The 19347-nt window shown below is 40.6% G+C and overlaps 1 protein-coding gene across 2 annotated transcripts in view; it reads right to left on the bottom strand.

Annotated features, from left to right (window-relative positions):
- IRAK3 (interleukin 1 receptor associated kinase 3) overlaps positions 1-19347 on the bottom strand; it is an 82859-nt gene that overhangs the window by 47466 nt on the left and 16046 nt on the right. The window contains exon 2 of one of the 2 annotated variants that reach the window (XM_033117300.1): positions 15834-15956. Coding sequence is in view for 1 of the 2 variants with exons in the window: in XM_033117299.1 (XP_032973190.1) it covers positions 8368-8512 (145 nt within the window). In the remaining variant the exon portion in view is untranslated. Of the gene's footprint in view, positions 1-8367; positions 9370-15833; positions 15957-19347 lie in introns of those variants that run through there. The other variant, XM_033117299.1, reaches the window with a different exon arrangement.

Here is a 19347-nt window from a genome sequence, read left to right as displayed (position 1 = left end):
ACAGGATTTTCTTTTCTTTCTTTCCTTTCTTCCTTCCTTTCTTTGCTTTCCTTTCTTTTCTTTTCTTCCTTCCTTCCTTCTTTCTTTCCTTCCATCCTTCCTTCCTTCCTTCCTTTCCTCCCTCTTTCTAGATAAAACCGTTCCCTCTACTCTTTGAATCTTTGGGATAAGACATGCACATAATTTAACAGGGATGAAGAAACATGATGTCCTTACGAGCTACCACAGCCAGAGAAGGAGCATCAAGGTGATGGGACATCAGCAGGCTTTGCAAGAGGGGTGGTCTGGGGCAGGTTTAAATAGGCTGAGGAAGAGGGAGGAGCCTATCAAATGGGGAATTGTTCCAGAAATGGAGAAAAGGACAGGATGGGGCAGAGGAGACCAGCATGCTTAGAGCAGAGAGTTTATGTTGAAGAAAAGGTGAACAGCTCCAGGAAGTCTCCAAGTTGCCTTTGTAGGAATGCGCTTAGCACATTACTTATTTGCTGACTGGCAGAGAGAGGCCCTGAGTGTTTGTTGTTAGCACAAGAAGTGAAATTTTATCGTGCAAGTAGTTGGGCCAATCTAAGATTTCTGAGAAGGTGATATAAAAATGGAAGCTTTACTTTTTGGAAGATCCATCTGGCAATAGTAGCAGGAGTCTCAATATTGGCACATAAAAAGGTATAAACATTTTATAGCTCACAATTCTCACAGTAGGAAGGGAATGGCTCATAAGTACTAAGGAAATTTGGAGTTAACTTTTCAACCCCTAGGGGATGTCCATTTCCCACATAATTTGATTCCCCGTGTTTGTTTTGCTTTTTTTTAATTTCTGAATTTCCCTTTGAAAAGTGCAACAAGCCATGATTCTGTGCTCTCTGTGGCTGAGAAATTGCTAATGTATGGTGCTCTCCCTTGAGCACATTTCTGAGAGTTAGCTGAAGGGTGAATAAACAGTTGCCAAGAGCTGGGGTTTTTACTTCCCTAAGGCTGACCAGGGCAAAGGGTTCTGAGTCTGCACTAGCTCTAAGGAAAGCTACGTCAGGCAAAGGCACTTTTCTAATAGTAATAGTTCACGGTGTGAAACTGATTGGGTTGAGTTAAAATGGATACTGCAAGCCCCATCGCTCGCAAGACTAGAAATGAAATGTGTTTTCTCTTTCTCTAACTGGTGATTCACAGCACAGTTTTTCTCCAGTGATGATGCATTCTGAATAGAAACACCATTAAAGAGTATTGTTAGCCCCCATATAATGTGTAATTGATTTAGATCAAATTCTATAAAATAATAGCTTCAATTTAATGCAAAAGAAGGCACACTCTTGATCTCAATTCCCCAATAGTCATAGTTTTCTCTTAGCCTTCCTAATTTTTTCCCTTCCAGAACACAGAACTTTGTTTATTCACAGAACTAAGCAAAGAAAGAGTAAGCTTCTCAATGACTGACTGTGTTGTTAAAGTTAAGAGCATTCTACATGAAAAGATAAATTAAGAAAAATACGCTGCAACAAAGCATTGTTTAAAAGTACTTTATGGAAGGCAAATCTTTTGCTTGAAAGGAATCTTGGCAAAATATAAGCCAAAAAGTAGACCTGAGAAGTTCATAGATTAGTTTATATGACGATACAGATTGCTTAATAATCTTCCAATGCTCAAAGGTGCTCAGAGGCTCTGTTTTGAGAGGCAGGACTCTAGGTAGTGTAAACCGCTGGGGAATTCAGCTGCAGAAATCACGCTCCATATGCAAATATGTGTCTGAAGGGGTTTTTTAGAATAACGCAAGACACCCCTATTTGGAATCTTTTTATTTGCATTTAACCACATGCTAAAACCCCTAGGAAATGAAAACTTCAGTCTCACAAAGTTTGTTTTGAGATAACATAATGGGGACAAGAAAATATGCCTCTCTTCCTTCTTCTTACAAATGCCAAGAAATTAGGCATTTTTGAAAAAAAGAGCATTTAAGATTGAAGATATTTTAAATTCCCAAAAAAGTAAAACAAATTTCAAAAGTGAAAGTTAGTTCAACTCCTTTTGCCAGACTATAGCATCAACATCCACTAAGAAATTTTCCAAGAAATAATGCTTATCCATGCTTAGGCTTATGCGTGCTTGTCACCCCATTACCTCTGTGGGCCTCATATTCCATAAGTAGGAAGGGGTGTGAGTGATTTTTCAGGTGTCCCCCCATCTGTCCTGCTCTCTCAATCCCAGACCCAGGTAAGGACCTAACTACCTCTAACAAAGAATTTAAGAACAGTTCACCCTCAACACCAATGTTTCAGTCTGGAACTCAAAAGCCGTGTAATTCCATTCCCTGTAATGATCAGTACCATTCCCCCACGCTACCTCCCCTTGTTAGCTTTTATATAGCATCTGTGTAGATCTGTTGCCTACATTAAATTGGAAAAGCCTTACAAGCAGGGACCGTGACGTTGTATCTTGTACAATGCTTTGCCTAGAATTCTGACCAAGAGGGTTTTGGGTGACATCTGTTCATTCATTAATTCACTCAATCAACAGATATTTACTGAATACCTACTTTGAGCCATGTACAATTTTAGATGCTAGAGGAACAAGCAGCAAACAAGGCAAACAAAAATTCCCTAACCTCATGAAGCTTATATCCAGATGGACAATAAACAAATAAACAAAGATAGATAAAATGTGTGGGGGATGGTAAGTGACGTGGAGAAAAATAAAGCAGGAAAGGGGCATACGGTAACGTAGGGGTGTCGATTTTAAAGGAGTGGTCAGGGTAGGTAACAGTTAATAAAAAACATGAAGTGAGGAAGTAAGCCTCAAGATTACCTGCAAGAAAAAAACTTCCTTGCATGTCCAAGGAGACAAATGTAGCTGGCTGAAGTCAAGCAAACAAGAAGGAAGTGAGAAAAGCGATGTACAGCTTGGCATTCACTGTGAGATAGGAAGCTACTGAAAGGTTCTGAATAGGATAATGATACAATATACTTTCCATGCATACTTTACGCATGGACTGCCGTGTTGAAAAGAAACTGGAGAAGAGCAAGGGCAGTAGCAGGGAGCCCAGACAGGAGACTGCTAAAATTATCCAGGTGGGATCTGATGGTGGTTTGTACCAGCGTGGCTGTGGTGGCAGTGGTGGCTGTGGTTAGATAGATCCTGAAGGCAGAGTCAACAGCGTTTACTGAGAGACAGGATGTGGTTTGTGAAAGCAAGAAGTCACAGAAGACGAATACTTTTGGCCTGAACAAATGAAGGATGGGACTGCCACCAACTGGGATGGGGAAAAGCTTTTCGGGAGGAGAGCATATTAAGTTGGCGTTGTCTGTCAAATAGGCAAGTAGATGGATAGTGCAAGAGAGAGACCCAGGCTAGAAATTTTGGAGTTATTAACACATATATGGAATTAACAAGACAGTGGGCATAGGAGATAAACAGAAGAAAAGAGGTCCATGGGGTAATCCTAGAGGCACTCGAAGAGATCAGAGAAGTGAAGAGGAAATTGCAAGAAGAGAAGAACATGAAGAGAGTGTAATGTTCTAGAAGTTAGGAAAGTGCTCCAAGGAGGAAGGAGTGGTCAACTGCATCAAATACGATGAAAACTGAGAACTGACCATTGGATTTAGCCACGGTGACCTTGGCCGAGAGGAATTTCAGTGGAGTAGTGGGGGGTGAAAGCCTCATTGGAGTAGGTTCAAGGGAGAATGGAGGAAATGGAATATAAATAGCCCTTTTGAGGAATTTTACCGTAAAGGAGAACAGAAAAATGGGCAGTAACTTAGTGTAGAAGTGAGATCCAAACAGAACATTGTAAGATGGGAGAAATAACATGGTGGTCAACAGAACACGAGCCCTACTGCACTCAGGGAGGGGAAGCATAACTCTCTATTCCTTAAGTGTGGGCTGCACATAGTAACTTCCTTCCAGAGAGTGCAGATAATATGGAAAGAGGGGAGGGAAAGAGTAATTTAAAGTGTAGAAACCTGACAGACGCTACCTCAGCTATGATTAACATCGACAGTGGTAAGTCAACAGTGATAGCATGTACACCTGATGTGATGTAATGAAAATAGCACTTTACGTCTGTAGTCTACCTTCCCTAAAATCCAAACCTCAGTCTAATCATGAGAAAAATATCAGAAAAATTTCAGTCAAGGGACATTCTACAAACTAGTAAACCAGTACTGACCAGTACTCCTCAAAACGGTCAAAGTCACCACAAATTAGAAAAGTCTGAGAAGCTATCACAGGCAAGAAGAGCTGAAGGATACATGATGACTAAATGTAATGTGGTATCCTGGATGGGATCCTGGAAGAGATAAGCGACATTAGGTAAACATGAAGGAAATCTCAAAGAATGGACTTTATTTAATAAAAATGTGTCAATATTGTAACGAATGTACCATACTAATGTAAGATGTCAATAACGGGAAAATGAGTGCGGAGTATATGGGAAAGTTACAGAGTACAGAGGAACTCTTTGTGCTATCTTCTAAATACTTCTGTAAATTTAAAATTGTTCTAAATAATAAAGTGTAGTTAAACATTTAAAAAACAAAACAAAAACATAGGCTCTGGAGTCTGACCATCTGGTTAGAATCCTAATCTGCGATTTACTGAGGTAAGTTATTTTGAGGTAAGTTACTTAAATTCTATGAGCGTCAGTTTCACTGTCTAGAAGATGGAATTTGTAAGAGTACTGACGTCATAGAATTTTGGGGATAAATATCTGAGAAAATCCATGTAAAGTGCTTAGCACAGAGTGTATGACAAATAGGAAGCATTCAGTAGATGACAGCCATTATTATTATTATTATTATTATTATTATTATTATTATTACTACTACTACTACTACTATTTTAAATCTTTATTGAATAGTCAAATATACATTTAATGGGATTTTACATTTAATTTGTATTAAAGTGATTAATAATTTCTATAATTTTCTTCTCGTTCTTGAGGGGAAGAAAATTGAATACAAGCCATTACATAGTATCTGTCAAAGAGTTTCCTTCTCAGTGTAGCCTAAATGTTGAGAGCTTACAGTGTGAACTGCTCCAAACAATTTAATTTAAATACCACTTTCCAACTTAGGCTCCTCCTTTCATTATAAAGTCATAAAATGATCAACATCAAACGGAGAACACAGTACCTTGTAATTAAACTGTTTTTAATAACAATATTGATTAAAATGATTTGAAGATGAATGTAGAATTTGTTTAAAGATAAAAAGAATTAGTGGAGTAGTGAAAGAGTGTGGTAAAATAACTATTATAGTAAGATGCTATTAAAGAAAAGAATTTGGACTAAGCAGTGGCCCCCAAACCAGGCTCTACATCAGACTCGCCTGTAGAGCTTGGTGAAAAACAGAAAGGTGTTGGCCCCTCTGTGCAGATTTACTCTGTCAACAGCTCCAGATGTGGGGGCTGGGCCTTTGCCTGGGCACAGGTGATTCCAGTTTGTGAACAACTAGTCTTCTACCTTATTGTATACATACTGATCGTATCATATAGGCTGCCATATGATCTATCATTGTTGGAGCTGCCTTTGTAAATAAGGGCTGATACCGTATTCACCATCATCAAGAATAACGATCATGATCAGCTAGAGAGATTCTCACCTATTACTATTACAGTTGTGTTTGATATGGAATTTTGGACCTTCCGTATCTTCAGGCTCAGCTGTCTGAGCATAAAAGAGACTATCTCCTTGATTCGGCGCTCTCACACCCTCTCCTCCTCTTTCTGAGGTCAAGTCTTTCTCTTGGTACCTCTTCCCTCTTTCTCCTTTCATGATGCCAACAGACAAACTCAGCATATTTAACACAGGCAGTTGCCCTCAACTACCCTGAACTGAGCTAACCTTCCTTTCTTGCTGAGACAACAATTCAGGAAGCAGATGGGGTGTTCCAGGTCTCCTTTCAGATCTATGTGGCCCAAGCAGTCAGTAGGCACAACTGCACAATGAACTGTAGCTGGAGAATCAAGAAGTAGACATTTTACATTCTTCCCCTATGAGAAGATAAATATGCAAATGAACAATGGTCAGACTATATGTAAAAATGGAACTCTGGCCCACAGCGTGCATCAGCCAGCCCAGGAAGCCAACCTACCATCTACAAGAACCGGTCTGGGAAGTCAAAGTACTATCTGTAGCAACCAGTCCAGGGAGCCAATCTACTATCTATAGTAACTAGTCCAGGAAGTCAAATTAGTATCTGTAACAACTAGTACAGAAATTTAAATAACCCCTGTAACAATCGGCCCCAAACGGTCTGAACTTGATTAATAACTGACGGCTTCCCTAATTTTTGCCCCTGCTTCCAACTTAGGGCCAACTGGAGAAAGCCAAATATGCACCCCTGAACAATCACATAGAATCCCCCACTTTTAGTTAGCCCTTTTACAGTTTTCTCATGTCAATAGCCTACAATCAGGGCATACCTGAAGCCGACTCTTTTTTCCATTATAAAGCTTTTCTACTCTTCTGCCTGCCTTTGTGTCTTTGTCAAATGCAAGTAATGGTGGCTGACTCACTCGCTTTGAATAAACAGCCTTTGCTTGTTCTCATTTGGGTGGCCTTCAATTATTTCCATAACTAGGAAAATGGGGCTGCATGTTATAAATGGTTCACTGAATCCTTGTTATGGCAGAAACGGCTGTAACTTAGGGAGGCTGTAAGATGTAGCAGAGAAAGCACAGCAGTACTTGTAACTCTGAGGAAATCATGGTTGGGAAGTGGGAAATATAGAGTGGCTGTAGGTAAGGGCACAGACCCTAGATCCAGACTGCCATGGCTCATGTTCTGGCTCTAGCTGTGCCAATTTGGGCAAATTACTTAACTAATCTGCACCACAGTTTCCTCACCTGTTAAAACACTGGTGATGATAATAGCACCTGTCTCATAGGGCAATTGGAAGAGTTATATGTAACAACCCATGTAAAGTATGGAATATCTGGATTGCAATGGGGAGAGAGAGAGAGTAGGGGAGGGGATGGAAGGGGAGGGGACAGGAGGGGAGAGGAGAGGAGAGGGGAGAAGAGAGTCAGGAACACTGGGCTAAACATACTGAAAAGCAACAGTCACCCGGAACTGAGTACTACTAGTAACTGTCCCTTTTGGATGAGACATATTTTCTCCCATTTTCAAAGTGTCCACCAACCTGCTTCACTCATTTATGATACCTCCCCGGCCCCATTTGCTACCCAATAGACTAGGCTAAAAACATTTTCTCTCACAAATGGAGGGAAACCAATGGGTGCGAAAACTGCCAATGCCATCATTCATTTCAAAAAGATCAGGTGTGGGAGGGATCTTATCCCTCAAATGCATCCTGGAAATCTCTATGTTTTCCAGAAATCAAAGACTCAAGTATCCTTTTCTGAGGGTTTTACTTAAGGGTCATAATTTTAAAATTATAGGGCTTATATAAACAATTTTTATATAACTGGAAGCCAAATGCCACATTGCAGAAAGTGTGACCATATTTAACAACAACAAACAAAACTTTCCTCATAGATCTTCTGCTATTCTTGGTAAGATAAATAGCTATTTCAGAGAATTAAGGCTAAGTTGTTTTGACATAATTGTGTTTATTTTCAACTAAAATTAAATGTGGCATCATGGAGTATCAAATCTAACCAAAAACGCCTGCACTTAACAAAACAAAGATTTCTGTCTGAATCATTTCTGGTGATCACACTCAACACTTCCAACAGGCAGTTGTGCAACCTTCCAATGACTGCATAAAATGGAATTCTGATGCCAACTTTGGATTGAAACAAAAAGCCATTTTCTAGCATAAATCTTCATTCCATCAAATTGGATGACTATGATACATGTAATTAAGAAAACTGGGAGCCACGTTAATTACAAACAGTATTTTACTTTAGCATTTCACCCAAAATTTAGTTAAGGTGGAGACGGGAATGCACTGAAAACACCAAAGGAGAAATATTAAAGTTATAAAAATGTTATAATATGAAAATTATATTCTAGGGTAATTTAGCAATGACAAGACATCACATCGCCTTTCGGATTTTAAATACTCTGAACCAGGGAAGGCAGAAATAATTGATAAACATTAGAAGGTTTTAGTACGTAGGGTAACTTTTGCCCAAGCATCCTCTCACTTTATCTTCCAGCGATAACCAAAGGTTCTTTGAAAGAGAAGGGAAGGCTCCTGGGAGGCTCTCTGAGAGTTTTGTGTCCTTCCCAAAACAAGGAGAGGGCAGTTAGCCCGTGGGAATCCCCCGGGGGCACGCCGCGGGGGCGCGCGCTCCCCGCTGCGCGGGACCGCGCCGAGCTGCCCGGCAGCGCGGGCGGCCGGTCGGACAGAGCGTGCGCGCGGAGGCCCCCACCACCCCTCGCGGGCCGCGCCCGCCGCCGTCGAGCGCACTCACCCAGGCCGCGCCAGCCCAGCGCGCCGTCGCAGCTGTCCAGGACTGAGCAGACCTGGCCCAGCAGTGCGGGCGGCAGATCGAACAGGAGCGTGTGCACCGAGAGCGCGCCGCTGGCCCCGCAGTTCCCCGCCGCCGCCCAGGCCATGGCTCGGTTGCCGGAGACCAGGGGCCCGGCGGAGGCGGGATGCGGAGCCCAGGTCTCTGCACGCCCGCGAGATGCCGTTACACAACCGCGGAAATCCTGCTTCCACGACCGGGGCCAAGACGGCAGAACACGCCGAGCCGAGGTCCTGGAAGGGGCGGGCCCCACATGACGCAAAGCACCACTCCCCAGAGATGTCCACGGGGACGCCCAGCCTCGCCTTGGGGTCTCCCTGCCTCTGCTGATTCCTTCACGTTGGCTTTAAATTTCAGGCAATCCTTTCATTCCTCTGGGATTGGGACGTGACTGAAGACACAAAGCAAAGAGTGAGAGCTGGAGAAAGACCAGAATGCAGAACTAATGGACAGTCTGCCCCCCCCTCTGCCTGCCTGCCCTGGCATGACCGTCTCTTGAAGTGGATGGACATGAGAGCTGCCATTACTTCTTTAAAAAGTTTATTTCGTTTTATTTTGGTCAGAAACCCAATACATTAAGGAACACTTGGAAAAAACAGAAAAATTAAGAAGAAAATAATCACTCATAGCCCCACTCAGCCAAAGACAACCAACAACCTCTCTAAACGTTTTGGCGTATTTTCCTTCCAACTTCTACTGGATTTAAACAGATACATGTGCATATATGAAGTGACTATTGGAAAAGATGAACACGAGAGAACAAAGCAAAATAAAATTGTGGTCATTTTCTTCACGAAGCTGCTGCCCATTCTACATACTGCTGTTTGGTTTTACTGTGTTCTCTCTGGGATTTACTGATGCAACATTGTTAGCCCACCTTTTCCTTCTTCATTTCGCTTTTAACATGGAGGTTAGGTAAAACTGACCATTGTTTTGAAATCTTCTGCCGTTTATGCTGTAATATCCCCCCTGCAGGCCTGAAACAGATGTTCTGATAAAAAAGAGGAAATCCTTTGAAAGTGGTGAGAAAAATCCCAACCTTAAAGCCTGGAAGGGTGGACAGTGACTACCCACTGAAAAATATCAACACCTATTTGAAACTTTTCAAATTTGTAGTCTTTGGGAATGGCGCCCCCTAGACATCAACCGTGATGGTATGCTATCATTCAGTGCTCTACCAGAATTTCCAAGTTGTTCTCAGCTAAAGTTTTCCACAGCATATATTTGAAAATTGCTAAAGGCAATACCGTTTGGGCAAGAGTTTCTATGTCCCTTTGTTCAAATGGCTACGATTTTATTGTCAATCTGTACACGCTTAAGAAACCCTACACCTCTCAAAGGGATTACCTGAATAAAGTGAGAAATGGAGGCAAGATACGATTAAGTAATAGGTAGGTTTGAATTGCTAGAACAGAGGAACCAAGGTCAGATACAGGAGCCAGGAAATCATTATGGGAGAGTGAAGCAGTCAGCAAGGCCAGATTTTTCTGATTTACAAAGAAGCCAGAATTTTATGTGACAGCCAGATTATATGAACTCTATATAGATTATGTGAAATCTCTTGTATTTTCAGTGTTGGTAGTTAGTGTCAGACCATGCTCTCTCCCTATTCCCTAAAACTGCCTCTGAGTTTTGAATTCTATATCATCACCCTGTATCACTCAGTACACTTCCCTGTTGCTGTCATTCTCTGCTCCCCGCCCCCCACTCAGTTCCTTCTCCTCCTCAATTTTAGACTATGTAGCTCCTTCTCACTATAATTCTTTTCAATACTAATCCCGTCTTAATTCTTGGTGATTAACAATATATGTAGAATAGATGATCTTTGCAATTCCCTGGACTCTCAGTACCTTGACTCCTGTCCTCCGATGATCTTTTCCTCCACCCTATTTCAATCACTCATGCTCATGATCATCCCCTAGAACTTGTCATTATCAATAACTGCACCTCATCCATAATTTCTGTTTTATATTATGAATCCACTCTCTGACCACACCTTCTGTATTTGCCGTGCATTCCCTAGTACTCTGACCTCAACAATCGCCCTGCCCCTTCAAGATACCAAATCCAAAATCTTGCCACCTCATCTCTGATGCCACCCTCTTGATGTCCTCACTTGTCTCCTTATCTATAAAGTCCAGACTCTATTATAATTCCTCCCTTGCATCTGCTCATTCTCCTGCTCATCTCTCACTTTGTTGAACTGCCTTGGCAAATCTACCATCCTGATTAAATCCAAATTTCCAATGTGGGGCTCTGCACCCATACACTTGAGTGTAGCTGGAGTGAAAAAACCCAAATCTTGTTAATTTGACTCAATTTAAAATCAAAGCCATGACTCTCAAGTGGGTCCTTTATGCTGCCAGGCAGTTACACTATGTGCCTTTAGTCCATTTGCTCTTTTGGTCTCCTTGACAACTGTTTTATGCCTTCTCTTTTCTCCTCAATTCTCATCCTCTTCTCCCCAATCTTCATGCTCTGCTGATGACCATTTATGTTCATTGAGAATACTGATGCTTCAGGAGAAAACTTCCGTGTTGTTTTCACTACCGTGTTGACCTACCTACCAGCGTCTGTACCAAAGTAACACTCTGCCTGCTATTCCATAGCTGTATTACCTAGGCTCCAATTTAAACCTAATCCCTTCACTTGTGCACTGGATCCTATTTCCTGTCCCCTACTCAAAGACATCAAGGGCAGCTGTTCTCCTTGCTCTCGGCCCTATCTTCAATTTCTCACTCTTTACTGATCAATTCGATAACCATACAAATGTGATGTTATTTCTTCTCACCTTAAAACAAAAAAATAACTTCTTTGATACCACTTCCCCCTTCTATCAACCACCCAATTACTTAGCTCCCTTTTGTAGTAAAGTGTTGAATATTCTTACAGTCTCCAACTTTTCTCCTCTCCTCTTAAACCCACTCTAGTTAGAACCGCCCCCTCCTACCTGACTCCACTGAAATTGCTGTCTTCAGAGTCACCTTATGTGTTCCTATCATTGCTAAATGTAATGTCCTCATTTTATTTGATCTGTCAATAGTTTTTGACAAGTTGATCACTACCTCCTTCTTGGACACTTTCTTCATTTGTCTTCTACAATCTCTGACATTTTCACTTACTTCACTAGGCACTCTTCAGCTTTCTTTGTTGTCCCTCCTCTTCTCCCTTAACTCTTAAGGTTGGAGTGCCCCAGGGCTCAGTCCATGATCTTTTTCTCTATCTATACCCACTCCCTTGGTAATCTGGACCAGTGTTGAGCCTTTAAAACCACTTATCTACTTAGGACTGCCATATACGAGGTGTGACAATTAAGTTCGTAAACTTGTTGCGACGATATTGCTAACCATTTTTGATATCAGAGGGATTATTCATGATGAATTTGTGCCAACTGGACAAATAGTTAACCAACTTTACTATTTGGAAGTGCTGAAAAGACTGCGTGTAATGGTTAGATGACTTGAACTTTTCACTAACAATTCATGGCTCTTGCATCATGACAATGCGCCAGCTCACACGGCACTGTCTGTGAGGGAGTTTTTAGCCAGTAAACAAATAACTGTATTGGAACACCCTCCCTACTCACCTGATCTGGCCCCCAGTGACTTCTTTCTTTACCCCAAAATAAAGGAAATATTGAAAGGAAGACATTTTGATGACATTCAGAACATCAAGGGTAATATGATGACAGCCCTTATGGCCATTCCAGAAAAAGAGTTCCAAAATTGCTTTGAAGGGTGGACGAGGCACTGGCATCGGTGCACAGCTTCCCAAGGGGAGTACTTCAAAGGTGACCGTAGTGATATTTAGCAGTGAGGTATGTAGCACTTTTTCTAGGATGAGTTCATGAACATTATTGTCCAACCTTGTATGTTTAACCCAGACCTCTCTCTCTCTCTCAAACTCCAGACTCATGTTCAAAATTGAACTCTTGATCATGCCTCCCAAACCTACTCTTACAATTTTCCTTGTCTAGGTTACTCAATCCTTCCAGTTACTCGAACCAAAAACTATAGAGTCATCTTTGACTCCTCTGTTTGTCCACAGCCCACGTTCAATCCACCAGCAAATCCTGTTGACTCTATTCAGACTATATCTAGAATTTCACACTTCTCTCAATCTCCACTGCCACCCTAGGTTTGATTCATCATCATATTTTGTCTGAAGTACTATAGTTGTCCCCTAACTAAAAGCTTTCACTATTGCTTCCTATAGGCTTTCCTCAAAACTGCATCCAGATTGATCTTTGAAATCAAATCTGATTTTGTCTCTCCTCTGTTCAAATGTCAGAGTAAAAGTCAAACTCTTTATACTGTCTGAATTCTCTCTCCCACTTCCGCTCCCGCTGCCCCTCTGCTCTGTGACCCTGTGATATTGTTTCCTTGTTCGTTCTGCATTAGCCACACTGTCTCCTTGCTGGTCCTTGAACACACCAGGAGAGTCCCATATTGGAGCCTTTGCACTTGCTATTCCCTTGCTTGGTATGCTCTTCCCACTTGGCTAAGGTCTACCCTGACTCCAAATTTAAAACTGCAGTGGTCTATGCCTTGAGATTCAGGCTGGCATGTGACTGAAACTGGCAATAACATATGGCTTGACAGGGACCAAGTTTCAAGTTTCATTCAGATGTCTGTTTCTCTGGATCTGAATAGGAACAGTTAGCAGTTCTGGCCATCTCTGGAACCATTTTGCAGCCACATGCAGATCAATATTAGAATGAAGTGATCCCCGAGCATCATCTAGTGAGAGAAAAAAACAGATTCCTGGTAACATCATTAAGTAGCTCATTGATTCTTTGCGTGGAGAATGTCTTCCTTGTGGACTTAAATGACATAAATTACCTTATTAAGCCAGGAATCTCGTTATTTTCAGCCAACCACATACTAACTGATACAGTGAACATACATTTGGTAATACTCCCTGATTTGTTGAGGGCCTATAAAACCCATGGGAAGGAAACTAAACTCTGTTGAAAACTGGAGTTCAAATGTATACAACTATATCTGTGGACTGTGAGATGGGCATGGAAACTGGATTGCAGAGAGAGGCAACTGAGCCCCTGAGAGAAGTGTTAGTAGAGAATGATTCTAGTAGCGTGGTCAGAAACAGTGTGAAGTTCCAGATGATCCTGAGCCTGTACTAGAATCCACAACCTACCCTGCACCCTACCCACCCACTCCCAGCATACATGCCTTCTGGCAAAGAGAGGGCTGTGGTTAAACCTCAAAACTGTTTCACTATGTGACCTAGTCTTTTGCCATGGAATCCTCTCCAACTGCAATTCCCCCCACCCACCCAAATTTTGGATATGAGAAGAAAAAAGTGTTTCCATCCCATCTGAAGGGAAGAGAATTATGAACTGCAAAGATTAACAAATGGAGATGCTGGGGAAACCCTGAAGGCTATCTGGTGACAATGGCACAGGTCTACAGTATTATTAGTGGCCAAGCACAGACTAAGCACAGGCATCAAAGTCTCGGAAATCTGAACAAGTAAGAGAGAAAACAGGTGAGGCAGATAACAGCTCTGAATACATATAGGACAACTACCTTGGTGGCAGCTATTTAGCCAGCATCCATAAGGATGAATGTTCAAAGGACACCCAAGTTTGTGGGATGTAGATTTTTTGGTTTTGAAAATAATTTTCAAAACAAAGATCACTAACCTATCCTATCGTTAAGCCTCATCCTACCCCCGAGCCATAACATAGAGGGTCATAGGTGCCCTGGGGTTCAGGGATAGGGTAAAGATCAGTAATGGGGTGACAACATTTGTAGTGCACGTTTCTTGGTAATTTTAAAAAGTGAAAATTGGATGGTTTCCTAGGCGTTCATCAAAATGACCTCATGAAAATAACATACAATAGTTATTCTTCCAGTTCTCTCTCTCTCTCTCTCTCTCTCTCTCTCTCTCTCTCTCTCTCTCTCTCTCTCTCTCTCTCTCTCTCTCTATTTTAAAGAATATTAGGCTCCATTGTCTTGTAATTCAACTGCTACCCATTTAAGATATAAACACATTTTTCTAAAAATCTATTATTTTACAATATGATATATACTAAAATTTTAACAATTATTCTTTTAGGGTTGATGAAAAGGATTATTGGTGATTTTATTTTCTTACTTTGTGTTTTCCAAACTTTCTGAAGTTGACATGTATTGTCTCTGATTAGAAAAGCCTCAACTATAGAAAATAATTTGTTCCAACACTTTCATGGTTGATCCCATTTGACTGTTTCCTTTTTAAATCATTTTCATGGCCCTTTTCACCTCAGGTGTGTTGCTATAATAACTTTTGCATAGCTCTCATTGACTTTAAAAGTCTGATTTTTGTAATTGAATCATTTTCAGCCAAGAGCTTTCATGCTAATTTCAATATTAGTTCTATTTCTTGAAACAAACATTTATTTACCCCTAGGAGAACGCAAACATGTGAAAAACTGAGAACGTGGCAAAATTTCTTCTCTTGCAGTAAAATATTTATTCAGATTGTTTGCAATTTGAGACTGAAAAGGGGCTTAGAAATCTTAGTCTAATTCCTGCATTTTTTCAGATGACAAAACTGTTACTGACTATAAGGCAAGAGCTCGACTCCTGGACAGTTCTTGGATTTGGTGAGGCCGAAAAAAGACAACGGAACCACAGGTAAGGGGTTCATACCACAGGTGTGTTCTCGAGGCGGCCAGTCAAGATATGGGAACAGCATCAGTGCTCACTGGAGCAACCCCGACAGTTAAACAGCAGGCAGAACAAAGGTGACTTACAGCCAGCTGTTTACATAAGAGGGGGGCATCTAGGTGGTCTGAGCGGGCATGGGAACAAGGTGAGCCAGTAGTTTCCCACAGGAACCCATTCCTACGCGAGGCCGAGAGCCTGGCTCTATTTCTCTCCAGGCACTTCCCTACACTGACCATAAGAACTCTGGATGCAATATTTGTTGAAAAAATATTTACAAAAAATGCTTACAAAAAAACTCATTGTTGGGGCAGCCAGCTGGCTCAGTTGGTTAGAGCATGAGCTCTTAATAACAAGGTTGCTGGTTCAATTCCCACATAGAATGGTGGGCTGTGCCCCCTGCAAGTAAGATTGAAAACGGTCACTGGAGTTGGAGCTGAGCTGTGCCCTCCACAACTAGATTGAAGGGCAGCGACTTGACTTGGAGCTGATGGGTCCTGGAAAACACACTGTTCCCAAGTAAACAAAAACAAAAACAAAAAAACTACAAAAAAAAGAAAAACTCATTGTCATGTCATATTATAAGCACAAATCTTGTGTATTTTCCCTCTCAAGGACTTGGCTCTCTTTTCCTTGCTGTTAATTAAATATACCCAGTAAATCCTGTATTAGTGAATTCAGGATGACATAAACTATCACAGACTGTGTGATTTAAATAATAGAAATGTGTTTTCTCACTGTTTTGGAGGTTACAAGTTCAAGATCAAGATGTCAGCAGGTTTCAGTTTCGGGTGAGAGGTCTTTTCCTGGCTTGTAGATGGCCTTTCCTGAGCAGGTGCACATACACTGAGGGACAGAGAGCTGGAGGGGAGAGGGAGAGAATGTACTATTGAGTTTTTTCTTATAAGGACACTAATCCTATCTGATCAGGGCCCCACCCTTAGGACCTCATTTAACCTTAATTATTTCCTTAGAAGTCCCATCTCCAAAAACAGCCAAACTGAGAATAGGGATTCAACATGTGAAATTTGGGAAGGACACAAACTCTAGTCCATAACACAACCTCTGCACATAAATTCCAGAAATGATATCATAACATCAGGTTTCATAGTTGATATCCTAAAAACACTTGGTAATTATTTATCCACATCTTCTGGCCTATCGTAGTGGTCATAGTTGTTCTTGATTTTCTTGTACTGAATTTATTGCATTGTTTTGAACTCTTGAAAGAAAAAAGCTTGGATTTTAATCTGATGCCTTGATAATGGCATAGAGCAACAAATTTACATATGAAAATGTTCAGCATATTTGGGTATAAAAATAATAGTAATTTTTTCCAATCAAATAGTCTAAGTCTTAGTGTTAGTCCCTCATCACACCATCTTTCTTGAATTTTTGCACTTTTTTTGTCCTCTCTGATGATACTCAGTATTTTCATAATACATTACTGATTGTTTCTTCCGTTTTCTTAACTGACTCTTTTTCTCCACAGGCTGAATTCTTTGATTTTTTTTTTTTTTTTTTTTTTTTTTACTCCAGATCTTGGAGATTTCATATAATGTCATTCTTCATCTATTATCTCTACATGGACCACTGTCATATTTGTGTCCTCAGCCCTAACTTGCCCTATACATTACTTTCTCAACTTTGTCTCTATCTCTAGTATTTATTGAACAATTTTATTTCAATTTCTTGCTTTCATCTCAAATCAGCATGTCCCAAACTGATCATTTTCTATAAAATCAACTTTCCTTCTTTCTGGTCACATGGGCCAAGGGAACTCTTAGTAATTGGGAATGATTGATTAATATATTCAGAAAAATTTACTGAGCACCTACTGTGGCAGACATTGTGCTAGGTTCCCATATCCAATAAGTCACCAAATCTTATTCTTCCGTAATATCTTGCATATGTGTCTGGGTCTTTTCCAATTTGTCTGTATTATTTCATGTTTGGATTGTTTTAGTATCACCTGCCTAGTAAAGTTATTCTTTAAGACAAAATTAAAAGTCACCACCTGTGTTCTGGGTTGACTTGTGTACTCCCCCCCCCCAAATTTATGTTTAAGTCCTAACCTCTGGTATATTTGAATGTAACCTTAATTGGAAATAAAGTCTTTGCAGATGCAGTCAAGTTGAGATGGGGTCATACTGGATTAGGGTGGACCCTAATCTAATGACTAGTATCCTGATAGGAAAGGGTAAATTTGAACGCAGAAACACAGAGGGAAGAAGGCCTAGTGATGATGATGGCAGAGATTGGAGTGATGTAGCCACAAGCCAAGGAAATTCAAGGATTATTGGCAATCACCAGAAGCTACCACAGAGGCATGGAACAGATTATCCCTAAGAGCCTCCAGAAGGAATGAGCCCTACTGAGACCTTGATTTCAGACGTTTGGCTTCCAGAACTGTGAGAGAAATTTCTGTTGTTTTAAACCACCGAATTTGCAGTGATTTGTCATGGCAGCCCTAGCAAACTAAAACTCTGTGAAACTATTTGTAATTTCCCAAAGTTAATTATTTCTTTCTTGGTTCCATAACACTCAGTACTTATTTCTGTCATAATTCCCTCCCCCCACCTTTTAAAAAAAATTTCCCCAGGAGCTTGTTGAGGACTGGGGTATGATGGGGGTCATAGTCATCTTTGTATCAATCATGATGCGAGGTACTATATCATCTCAACGTTTTTTTGTTTTGTCTTTCACATTTCACAATCCATCTGGAATTTATTGTTTTGGAATTGGTAAGACGCAAACTTTGTTAATGCTGTTTTTAGTCAATAAAAAGATGGGTTCCCAGTTCAACTCTAATTTTTCTTATATAATAAATCCTATTGTTATGACTTTATATTGAAGTGAGTAATATGCTTGTAAAATGTCTGTAAAGTCATAAAAGTAATTTTTTTGGCTCATATTTATGGAAGTGAAGTTAGTTATTTGGACAAAAGCTTCCAACATCAAGCTTAAAGATTTAGTTTCAAGACATAGAGGAAAAACTGAGGGTTGCTAGATGGGGGGTGGGGGATAAGGGGAAGATGAGGGGATTAGAAAGCACAGTCAGTAACCACAAGATGGCCACAGGGATATGAAAGTCAATTTGGGGAATGTAATCAATAATGTTGTAAAGATTTTGTAGGGTATCCGATGGACACTTGTCTCATTCGGGAGACCACCTCAGGGATGATATAGATGCCTGATCACTGCACTGCACACCTGAAGCTGAACAATAATGAATATCAACTATAATTTTATGTATGTATTTATATATATATATATATATATATATATATATATATATATATTTACAAGAAGTGGAATACAGCATGAGGAATAGAGACAGTAGAAATGTAATGGCTGTATGCGATGTCAGAGGGGTAGTAGATTTTGGAGGGGAGGGTTATCACTTTTTGAGGGATATAAATGATGTCTAACTAGTACATTGTTTTGTACACCTGAAACTAATAAAAAAATAGTTTCAGGATAGACAGTTCCACAGCTACTCTGAGTTCCATTTACTAAGTGTTATGATTAAAGTGGGGACTGGGCAAATATGGATTGATCAAAGTAAACTCATCCAAAAAATTACAACGGACCCCGGGATGACATTACTCTGGTTATAGTTACATCTCATCTAGAAGGACAACAATACTATGAATATTTACTGATCCATGGGATTTGCTATCATTTCCTTTAGATTAATACAATATCCCCTTCCCTGCCTTTGGTCAGGACACTCTCCAATGTATTCTAAATCTGGCATAAAGTGACCTAGCCTTTGTTTATCTAGCTAGCATCTTCTTTGCCATCTGTATCTTACTCCCACTGAGCTTTGCTTCCCCCTCCCCCTTTGCAAATGTTGGTCCCTCAGGAATCTACCCACATCGTTCCACTCTTCTCTGGTTGGCTTCTCCTTAGCTTTCAGGATTAAGCGTTCTCCTTCAGAAGGTGCAGTTTATAAAAAGTGCTCACTAAATTTAAGTATTATCGATATTTTTAAAAATTGCATAAAAATGTAACCCCAGTGTGATTATTGAAGTATATAAAGTTTTGTAGAATGGATGGATAGATGGGACTTTGCTTCTTTCGCTTTTAGTGACTCTCCAAGCAGTAAGTTTTAAAAAGCTTGTTGAAGAAAATCTGAGAAAAGTTTCACTTCAGGTGATGCTGAGAACGTAATTCGTCTGCACTCCTACCCTAACCCGAAGTAATCTTTTTTCTCAGCCTAAGTATTTTTGAGCAGAGATCATCGATG

The sequence above is a fragment of the Rhinolophus ferrumequinum genome, chromosome 10 (assembly GCF_004115265.2).
Source record: "Rhinolophus ferrumequinum isolate MPI-CBG mRhiFer1 chromosome 10, mRhiFer1_v1.p, whole genome shotgun sequence".
NCBI lineage: Eukaryota > Metazoa > Chordata > Mammalia > Chiroptera > Rhinolophidae > Rhinolophus > Rhinolophus ferrumequinum.
The sequence above is the reverse complement of the archived record's forward strand: the minus strand, read 5'-3'. Positions and strand labels throughout refer to the sequence as shown.